The sequence below is a fragment of the Mytilus californianus genome, unplaced genomic scaffold (genome assembly GCF_021869535.1).
Source record: "Mytilus californianus isolate M0D057914Y unplaced genomic scaffold, xbMytCali1.0.p SCAF_1, whole genome shotgun sequence".
Taxonomy (NCBI): Eukaryota; Metazoa; Mollusca; class Bivalvia; order Mytilida; family Mytilidae; genus Mytilus; species Mytilus californianus.
Window position 1 is genome coordinate 59,427,790 of NW_026262581.1, and position 11,489 is coordinate 59,439,278.

Sequence of the window (11,489 nt, forward strand, 5' to 3'; positions counted from 1 at the left end):
CACTTATTCTTTTTCTTCTTCTTTATAATTTTCTTAAGTTAAATTAAGTTTAATATGCAGTTATATGTTAGTCTTGTATGTTTTTTTAATTTCAGTTAGTGTGACGTCCATTTTCACTGAACTAGTACACATTTTTGTTTAGTGGCCAGCTGAAGCCCGCCTCCGGTGTGGGATTTTCTCGCTGTGTTGAAGACCTATTGGTGGCCTTGGACTGTTTTCTGCTCTTTGGTCGGGTTGTTGTCTCTTTGACACATTTCCCATTTCCATTCTTATACTAGAATGAATAAGTGTTAGCTCCCTTTAAAATCGTTTGGCAACTAAGATATGTAAACTTCCGGTAAAATTGTACCCAACGAAACACTTACAATGAAGGTATGAATTATTTTCACAACTATCTATATATTCCAACTAAAATTACATAACGTTAACAACCAAATAAAGTACTTATAATTTTGCTTATACAGTACTTGCTTTTAGTAGACAGATTAAATGAGTTGATATATTAAATAGTATGTTGGTCATTTTTAAATGTTTATTTGTATTGTATGTGTCGAGTAAAACGTAAAACACCTGTGTCATTACAATGTACATATTCAGTGTGTGTGTAAAACCTTCACAGAGCTTACTAATTTGTTATTTTTATTCTTTTGTATCGTCTTTGAATATATTTTTTTTTCTATCTAACCTTGCATCAACAATAAATAATTATATCTATCAAGTTACGCATGTAAATACGCATTAGATATAACGATTTTCATCCGGATATTTCACAATATTTAATGGATGTATATGCCTCGGATGATATACAAATATATTGGTTCCTCTATTTTTTATTTTTTTTATACAATGCAATATTTAAATATTATTATTATTATTATTATTATTATTATTATTATTATTATTATTATTATTATTATTCCCGTTACTGTTGTTTTTCATAGAGGGGACTTCATATACTGACTGGTTATCCATTTTCTAAAATTCAGGCTTATTTCAATTGTCATTGGATTTACATTTACAATTTAAATGATATTGGCTAGCTCAGACTGGTGTGTATATAACATTATATAATACAATTTTAAATATTCAACACCGTGACTTATACGATATATGTTTGTGTTTTTGAGGACGGAATTTAACAGCTTTGTATTGAAACCATTGTTTTACAAACATATATGTCAATTAAAGATTAACCACTGAAATAAAACAGTTGACCCTCTTTTATCGGTGGTTGACATACTCCATAATACCTTTACTACTGACATTCTAAATAATGAATGTATCTTTGTATTATAATTGTTCATTTTAAATTCCGTATTTTTTTACACTATGAGATTTCAGTATATCACAAATACATGAATTAACGCTGAGATAATGATTATCAAATTGCTGATCAATATCAAATCGACTTATCATGATAATGGATCAGTATTCATAATCAAACAAGATCAATGCATCACTTAAGATTTAATCAGATTTGAAATCTTCAGAATACATGATCAAGTCTGATTTATGATTTCTTTGCATTTAGACGGTAAAGGCGTGATAATGTCGGTCTCTGTTGACCTTGGTGACACCAAAATGGAAACAGAAGCAGTGACAGAAGACGAAGTACCAAGATTCAAAGAGGGCAGGAAAAGTATGTGGTTAATCTTAAGATAAATTGAACTGTGCGCCTCTCCTTGCCGACCTCTTCTTATTTTCATATGAATCGGAGTTCCTTTAGACACTTGTCAAAAACAAGAAGATCAAAGAAGCCAGATTATTTAATTTCACTTTCAGATATATTGATGATGTTCTTTCCATTAACAATCCGAACTTTTCTGATTGGGTTCCATTAATATATCCCCCAGAACTAGAAATTAAAGAAACAACAGACACGGCTTCCTCCGCCTCATTTTTAGACTTATACCTCGAATTTGACATACACAGTCATTTCAGTACCAGAATCTATGACAAACGAGACGATTTTAATTTTAAAAATTATCAATTTCCCCCACCTTAGTAGCAATATACCAACTTCACCTGCATATGGGATATACATTTCCAAACTTATTCGGTATGCAAGAGCTTGCAGCTCCTACTCAGACTTTGTAAAACGTCACCAGTGTCTGAGCAAAACGTTGATGAACCAGGGGTATGTCAAAGAACGTCTCGTCCTTTTTATAAAAAAGTTCATCGGAAGGTACAAGACCTTGTTGATAAATATTCCGTATCAACTTCACAAATAATACATGATGGTCTTGAAGTATAGATTCTGCGTAGTGACGCTGTTTATCATCTTAATAACGTGTTAAAGTGTTCTTTTATTTGTCTTTATTAATATTACTTTTACTGTTTGGTCTGTTTTTGGTGGGGTTCGTGTTAACTTTGAACGTAGAAGTTTTTCAAAACGACGATATGACAGTTGTGCAGATCTTTGCCCTTTTTTTTTGTAGTAAAAACATCTAAATGTTTAGAAGAAAAAAACACTGGGCTCTGAATTGTGATTTTTTGTCGAGCCTGCGACTTTTGTCGCAGAAAGCTCGACATAGGGATAGTGATCCGGCGGCGGCGGCTACGGCGGCGGCGGCGTTAGCTAACTTCTTAAAAGCTTTATATTTTAGAAGCTAGAAGACCTGGATGCTTCATACTTTGTATATAGATGCCTTATGTTACGAAGTTTCCGTCTGTCATATGTCCAATGTCCTTGACCTCATTTTCATGGTTCAGTGACTAGTTGAAAAAAAAGTCAACATTTTTTGTAATGTTAATTTCTTTCTTAGTATGAGTAATAGGATAACTATATTTAGTATGTGCGTACCTTGCAAGGTCCTCATGCCCGTCAGACAATTTTCATTTGACCTCGACCTCATTTCATGGATCAGTGAACCAGGTTAAGTTTTCGTGGTCAAGTCCATATATCAGATACTATAAGCAGTAGGTCTACTATATTTGGTATATGGAATGATTGTAAGGTGTACATGTCCAACTGGTAGGTGTCATGTGACCTTGACCTCATTTTCATGGTTCAGTGGTCAAAGTTAAGTTTTTGAGTTTTGGTCTTTTTTTCTAATACTATATGCAATAGGTCAACTATAAATGGTGTATGGAATGATTGTAAGGTGTACATGTCTAGCTGGCAGGTGTCATCTGACCTTGACCTCATTTTCATGGTTCAGTGGTCAAAGTTAAGTTTTTGAGTTTTGGTCTTTTTTTCTAATACTATATGCAATAGTTCAACTATATTTGGTGTATGGAAATATTTTATGATCTATATGTCAGTCACGCAGGTTTTATTTGACCTTGACCTCATTTTCAAGGTTCATTGCTCAGTGTTAAGTTTTTGTGTTTTGGTCTGTTTTTCTTATACTGTATGCAATAGGTCTACTATATTTGGTGTAAGGAATGATTGTAAGGTGTACATGTCTAGCTGGCAGGTGTCATCTGACCTTGACCTCATTTTCATGGTTCAGTGGTCAAAGTTAAGTTTTTGAGTTTTGGTCTTTTTTTCAAATACTAGATGCAATAGTTCAACTATATTTGGTGTATGGAAATATTTTATGATCTATATGTCAGTCACGCAGGTTTTATTTGACCTTGACCTCATTTTCAAGGTTCATTGCTCAGTGTTAAGTTTTTGTGTTTTGTTCTGTTTTTCTTATACTGTATGCAATAGGTCTACTATATTTGGTGTAAGGAATGATTGTAAGGTGTTCATGTCTAGCTGGCAGGTGTCATCTGACCTTGACCTCATTTTCATGGATCAGTGGTCAAAGTTAAGTTTTTGAGTTTTGGTCTTTTTTTCTAATACTATATGCAATAGTTCAACTATATTTGGTGTATGGAAATATTTTATGATCTATATGTCAGTCACGCAGGTTTTATTTGACCTTGACCTCATTTTCAAGGTTCATTGCTCAGTGTTAAGTTTTTGTGTTTTGGTCTGTTTTTCTTAAACTATAAGCAATAGGTCAACTATATTTGTTGTATGGAAGAATTGTTAGCTATACATGACTGCCTAGCATGGTTCATCTGACCATGACCTCATTTTCATGGTTCATTGGTCAATGTTTAGTTTACTTGGTTAATGTTAAGTGTATGTGACAGTTGTAATAAAGCTTTATATTTAGGACTATCAACATAATATCAATGATTAATAAAGAAGGCGAGACATTTCAGCGTGTGCACTCTTGTTTTTGAAAGGCAAAATTTACGAAGTGTTCAATAACGATATGAAACCAATAGATTCATAGATTATTCCCAGATAAAGATATAGAATTAAGACCCGGCAGTTATTCAGAATAATTTTGAACAATAGCTGCATACAAGTATTTTGTTGTTTTAGGACATCCCAAGGAGGCAGCAAGGGAGGCTACAGCGATAACCTTTGATGTTAATCTTAGTGAAGCTGCATTTGGACACCTAGAATTACTTGAAATAGTCAATGAATATCCATGCTTGTATTGTGGACCATTTAAAAGGCGTGGCATCAAACGATATGAAGAGTTTTGGCTCCCGCTTGTAGCATCACAGAATGACTACTTGGCAGCCCCATTGGATATAGAATGGATCTGGCACTGCCATATGTTGGCACCAAAGGCATATATTGCTGACTGTGAACGAATGTTTGGAAAAATCATTGACCATAAGGTATTTAGAATGGACGAACGGGAAATGAGAATGCACAAATCACAAGAGCTTTGGGAAAAGAGATATCCAAAGGAACCATTTTTGGTAGAAATACCTGATGCAGATGCATATGCCGAAAACTATGGACCCGATATAGATCAGACGATATGCACACATTCTTCACGACTAGGATACAACATAGAATCTGCTACCTGTCGACAGGGTAAATTCTTTCACAACGTTAGCCTGCCACATTATCGTGACAAGAAATATATTCGACTTGCCTTTGAAAGGTACCAGAAGTTTCTTTATCTAAAACAATGTACAGAAAAGACGTTTTTGGTACCTTGTTATGACATTGATTTGATATGGCATACACATCAACTGCATCCTATCAAATACAAAGAAGACACGCAAAGAGTTCTGGGTAAACTGTTGCCTCATGACGACAATACAACAGATCGATCAGATGGATCAAAACTGTCTATTTCATATAAAGTAACCGGAAAACTTTGGCATGAATTGTATGGTGAAAATTATCAGTATCCTGGTGCGATGTACAGAGGCGAGACTTCACGTGGCAGGTATAAGCAAGCATCGGTTGCAGTACCTTCCGAAGTTCAACAAAAAGCAGTCACAGTTACGTTTGATTTTATGGCACTAGAAAAAGGAAAAGATGGAAAGCCAGTAAAACAGTATCAGGTAGATGTGTTTATGGATTTCAAGGATGATCAAAAAAGAGCCTATGACAATGGACGTAAACTTTTGATGTCGCTACAGGGACCGAATTTAGAATGTATCGCTGGAGAAGCAAGACCATTTGAATATGACCCAGTTACGCAGCACAACCCGTTAGTTATTCGACTTGCCAAATTTAGAAAGGAAGACTTCGAAACAGCTTCAGAAAGTGGATATAGTACAAGATCTGACGTTGCTGTAATGAAAACTATTGCCGAAAAGGATGAACTGAATGAGTCAGAAGTAAGTATACGTTCACAAATGATGGCAAGTGCAAGGTCAAAGAAATCGGATAAATCAGATGAAAGTATGTCAGGTTCGTCAGGTTTTAGCAGCTGCGATGATTTTATGAGTGAAAAATCGCAGGAATCGTTCCTAGAAGCTCAGCTAGAATTAAATGGAATTGGAGACTGGGTTAGTTCTACACAAAAAATGTTCCAAGAAGCAATTAGCTACGAAGATTCATCTGGAGAACACTACGTTTTGTATCTTAGTGGAAGAATAGAGGATAGAAGTGACTTGTGCCATTTTGTTTTGGTTTCAGAGGAATTCGAGACAATGTTATATCCAAAAGATTTAGCACAAATCAATATCCCTGAATATACGATATATGATCCACAGGAAAACTGCCGTGTTTGCTACTTTGCTGACCAAAAGTAAGTATATCAAAACTTTTACCCGGCATTTTACCCTGGGTTATTTTTGTATTTATGGTGACTTAGATTTGGAAAATAATTTAACGGTTCTGAAAATTGATATTTGATGGAGGGTATCTTCAAGGTTGAAAGGTTTGACGTGTGTTATTCTTTAAGGATTTTTTGCTGTTCCTGATAATTTTTGCCCGACTATCTTAGATACAAAGTTACATGGTTTTTAGAATTAGAAGATTCACTAGATCATTATAGTAGGCCAAAGTATTATTCTTACAATTTTTCTCGCAAGTAACCATACATTCATATGATGAAGACATAATCTTTCAATCAGTTTAATTGAGATAAAATTGAGAATGGAAATGGGGAATGTGTGAAAGAGACAACGACCCGACCATAGAGCAGACAACAGCCGAAGGCCACCAATGGGTCTTCAATGCAGCGAGAAACTCCCGCACCCGGAGGCGTCCTTCAGCTGGCCCCTTAACAAATATGTATACTAGTTTAGTGATAATGGACGTCATACTAAACTCCAAATTATACACAGGAAACTAAAATTAAAAAATGATACAAGACTAACAAAGGCCAGAGGCTCCTGACTTGGGACAGGCGCAAAAATGCGGCGGGGTTAAACATGTTTTTGAGATCTCAACCCCCCCCTATACCTCTAGCCAATGTAGTAAAAACAAACGCACAACAGTACGCACAGTAAAACTCAGTATAAGAGAAGTCCGAGTCCGATGTCAGAATGGGAAACAAAAGAAAATAAACAAAATGACAATAATACATAAATAACAACAGACTACTAGTAGTTACTGACATGCCAGCTCCAGACCTCAATTAAACTGATTGAAAGATTATGTCTTCATCATATGAATATCAGGCACAATCCCTCCTGTTAGGGGTTTAGTATTATACCGTCATAAAATATATGAGAAGAACATAACCCGTGTCATGCCAACAACTGGTTTTAGAATAAATGTGTTTAATTCCGAGGCCTGGAGCTGGTATGTCAGTTACTGCTAGTAGTCCTTTGTTAATTTATGTCGATTATTGTCATTTTGCTTAGTTTCTTCTGTTACCTTTTCTAACATAGGACTCGGACTTCTTTTTAAACCAAATTTTACTGTGCATATTGCTGTGTGTTTGTTTATTCCACATTGGCTAGAGGTATAGGGGGAGTGTTGAGATCTCACAAAACATGTTTAATCCCGCCACATTTTTGTGCCTGTCCTAAGTCAGGAACCTCTGGCCTTTGTTAGTCTTGTATGTTTTTTTTTAATTTTGGTTCATTTATATGTTTCGGAGTTTAGTGTGACGTCCATTTTCATTAAATTAGTATACATTATTGTTTAGGGGCCAGCCGAAGCCCGCCTCCGGGTGCGGGGTTTTCTCGCTGTGTTGAAGACCCATTGATGGGTGTGGGCTGTTTAGTCGGGTTGTTGTCTCTTTGACGCATTCCCCGTTTCCATTCTTAATTTTATCTTGAAGCCCTGCCACGAAATACTGGCAGCTTTTCATTAAGACATATCTACAGGGGACGATTTTCGATCTTTCATTCACTATGAATGTTCTGTTTTCCATTAACGGACTTCAAGATTAATTGATATAGTTTTAATGTAACCTTAAGTAAGGTACGGAGACACAGGTAGACAATACAGAAATAAAAACAAGTTTTCAGATTTCACACATTTATTAATAGGTACTTAAAATACACAAATATGTCTATTTTCTTATAGAATGAGGGACGACAAGAATGGTCTTAGTTTTACATGTCGAGTAATGCATTCGCCACTGCATACTGTATCAGCTGTTCAAATCTTTCATGGTGAAGAGATCCTCCAGGATGAATCAGTAAAACCAATTGTTACTATCAGACTTGTAGATTCCCAACAACTGCCCTTACCATCTATGGTATGTGCTATTCTTTATATCTTCTTTTTGCCTTATTTTCTGTGGGTGTCATTTAAATGTACGCCTTTGTGTGATTTAATTTTGTGACAATCAATAAACGGTGTCTGTTGTAATACTGGCTATCCGCATGGTTCTAACGAATCCATTGCTCGGATATTTCCATTCTGTACAAACTATCGGCATTCCCGTGGGAACCAACTTTGCTTCTCTTATCGCCGACTTGTTCCTTTATTCATATAATGCTGAGTTCATTCATTAGCTTTTTAGGAAGAATGGAAAAAAATAGCATTGTCCTTTAACTTCACGTTCCGCTATAAAGATGATTTCCATTCACTAAATAATTCAAAGTTTGGTGACTATGTTGAACGCATCAATCCCATCGTATTTGAAATAAAGGATACAACAGATACAGTTAAGTATGTTTCATATATCTTGATATTAATCTAGAAATTGACAACAAGGGTCGGATGAGAACAAAACTTGACTACAGAGATGATTTCAGCTTCCCAATTATGAACTTTCCAACAACTTCTGCATATGGACTATATATCTCCCAGTTGATACGATATTCCAGAGCTTGCATTTCCTATCATGATTTTATTGATAGAGGGTTGCTGCTCACAAGAAGCTTTTAAACAAAGAGTTTCAAGTGATGAGTTTGAACTCTTCCCTTCAAAAATTGTAAGGACGCCATCACGAGTTGGTTGACCGTTACAGAATATCTGTTTCACAGTTGACGGATATGTTCAGTAATTACAATCCCACCCTCCTTTTCCCCGAATGTGCCACAAAACATAATAATGTATATTGTTGTTTTCGTGTACGCATTACATTCATGACTGTTCATATGTTAGTAAACTCATCATTTCTATTTTCATTTCATTTAAGTTATTCTTTTTTATTGATTTATATATATTTTGCATAAGTACTTTTCATTGTGTTTTTTCTAGGTGTTTAATGGTGCAAAGCCTTGTCTCACACTTGATCCAAGGTACAAAGAGAGAGGGGTGCTCATTCAGGACAATGACGGGGATTGGGCAATAGTTGTTGGTTCTTGGTTTGTTACAGATGACCAACCAGGTATTTAACGTTTTTAGTAGTAGCTTTGGTAGACAAATTAATGAACAATTGAATCATGTTTGACGCCAAAAGCGTTGAGAGCTTTCACTAACATGTGATAACATTTCGTGCGAGTTTATGCAAAATATCATTTTGATCAAACTTCTGTAAATCAGAGACACAAAAAGACAATTACAGGATTATAATGAGTATATAAAAACGATATTTTGTTCACGTAAATTGCATAGAAAATCTATTCTTTGTTAATTTAAAAAAAACATAAGTTGAAGTGCATTGATCACTTTAAAACTTGGATTTTCGATCTTGTTAGGTACGTAAGATTTTATTTCTAGTTTTCTTTTCAGGAACACTTCGCTTTAAATTATTTAAATGCAGCAGTGGAATCATCAAAACATTAATGCTACGATACGAGGAGCACCAATGCAAAATAACAATTGAATCCTGTACTATTGATTTTCAAAATGGCCGACTTGAGATTGATGCCAAATCAGACGAGTTGGTACAAAATATCGGACTTGCTTTCGCAATTGCCATCCTCCATGTACTCTGTGTACCACGACCTGACACCTGGAAACCTGGTGAACCTGTCGTTACACCAAAAACAAAACATGTTTTTACAGACACAATGTTATTTGCTCATGGTGTTGGGTTAGATGTTGTTACTCCATCCAATCATTTCAGAGAAAAACGCAGACAGAAGAAATAAATCAGTTTTAAAAATAACAACTCGCTGATAGTATGCATGCGCACTTTTAAAACAAATTAATGCCAATTCCATTCCATGTAACTTTGACTGAAGTACAATCTAGGTTAACCGTGACTGAAAAGAAGTTAATGCTCAACCTGTCTTTCAAAAACATGCTTGGTTTTCAGATTAGATTTGTTTCATTACACATATATCCATATATGTATATTTAGAACTGATATACAACAACCTTAAAAGATATGTGTTTATGTTATTTTTCATTGCTAATTGTCATATTCTCAAAGACGTCTAGAACTAATTCATTCAATTGTTTGTATAACTTCAAAGATGGCTACAACAAAGGTAGCAGTTTCTTCTTGAAGCATCAAGGGAAATCAAAGCATTTCATACAAATTTACGTGTGCCGGTATAGGAGTTACTTAGTTTTGTTTGTCTTTGGTTTACTTCTTGGTTTGAATCATTATCAAACAAATTAAAGCATACCATCCAAACCAGAATAAGCAATATAGGAATGCCATACTTTGGTAAATCGTTGATATTTTGACTCAACGGAGTTGAGGGGACAAACTATAGAATGTTGTGTGTAAGTACAACGTGGAGAAACTGGCTGTGTGCACTGAGCTGACTGACAACTCGGTTCATTTGCTTAGATCAATTTTTAAATTCCAAATAAGTTTAAGATACGAAGGGGTCACATTTATACAGCTTGGTGTAAAGATGAATCTCAGGTAGTAAACTGTCGTCAAATTGAGTTTTCCGGCACTGTGCTAGCAGTGCCAGAAAACGGATATTTGCGACTGAAAATTTTAAGACTCATATCTTCAAGTAAAATACATCATTTTTATATATTTTCTAATGCAATTGCTAGACACGGAAAAACATTTTTTTATCTTCATTTCACGCTTCATCGGACTTCCAAGTTTTACGTTCGAATTGTTATATGCTAAGCGATTTACAATCATAAAGCTTGGCGTAAGCATTATCCAACGGGGGAAAAAGAATACTTCCGTAAGTATATAACTTTGACCTATATTTAATTCTTCACTGACTTCAGATTACACTTATGCATGCATGGTAATGAAATCATCGTACAAATGTTCATATCGAAAAACTGGTGGAGTTGAATTGTGAATGTGTTTTTATTGACTGCTAACCTGATTTTTTTTTAAATTTGTGATATTAACCACTATTGAAGTGTTGTTATATTGTTATTGTTATTAGATTTGCATTTATTTATTATATAATAAAACCTACTTCAAACAATGACGACGTAACGTTATTTTATAATCCACATTTATATATTCAGTATTCACATGCAGAGAAAGCTAACTGAGATTCTAATGCAGATCGTTTGTAACGACGATTTTTATTGGTCGTCGACATATATATTGAGGGGTAGATTCCTCCACAATTTATCTGTCTGGAACTAATATAAACCGCCATTTTGAATTTCGGAATTTTTTGGTATGTGATTTCTTTTAAAATAAATAAACAAAAAAGTCACATTTCTAATCTAAAAACATCTTGTTTGTCAAAATATATTTCAATCTGAAGCATGTGCAAAGTCTAAAAACGTCCAGTGCTTACGTTTGATGTCAAATACAAGAACAATTTTTCGAGGAATGATCTATTTAATATGACAATTTTAAACCAAACTAATAACATTTGATAACATAGCATTATAATGGAGATAATCGTACTGTATATTAAGCTTGGCCTACGTGAAACTTGGTTTTACTGTCGCAAAGGTCCGTTTATCTAGATACGGTCAGCATCGCTAGGTAAACTCA

At 34.8% G+C, this 11,489-nt stretch overlaps 1 protein-coding gene across 1 annotated transcript; it reads left to right on the plus strand.

Moving 5' to 3' along the window:
• Positions 1-313: 313 nt before the first annotated feature.
• Positions 314-10,962, plus strand: LOC127704889 (uncharacterized). The gene is made up of 6 exons (XM_052209128.1): positions 314-372; positions 1,532-1,639; positions 4,328-6,005; positions 7,739-7,913; positions 8,864-8,993; positions 9,338-10,962. Exons 2-6 carry the CDS (start codon positions 1,549-1,551, stop codon positions 9,697-9,699), a joined length of 2,436 nt encoding a protein of 811 aa, XP_052065088.1. The 5' UTR covers positions 314-372; positions 1,532-1,548; the 3' UTR covers positions 9,700-10,962.
• Positions 10,963-11,489: the final 527 nt, after the last annotated feature.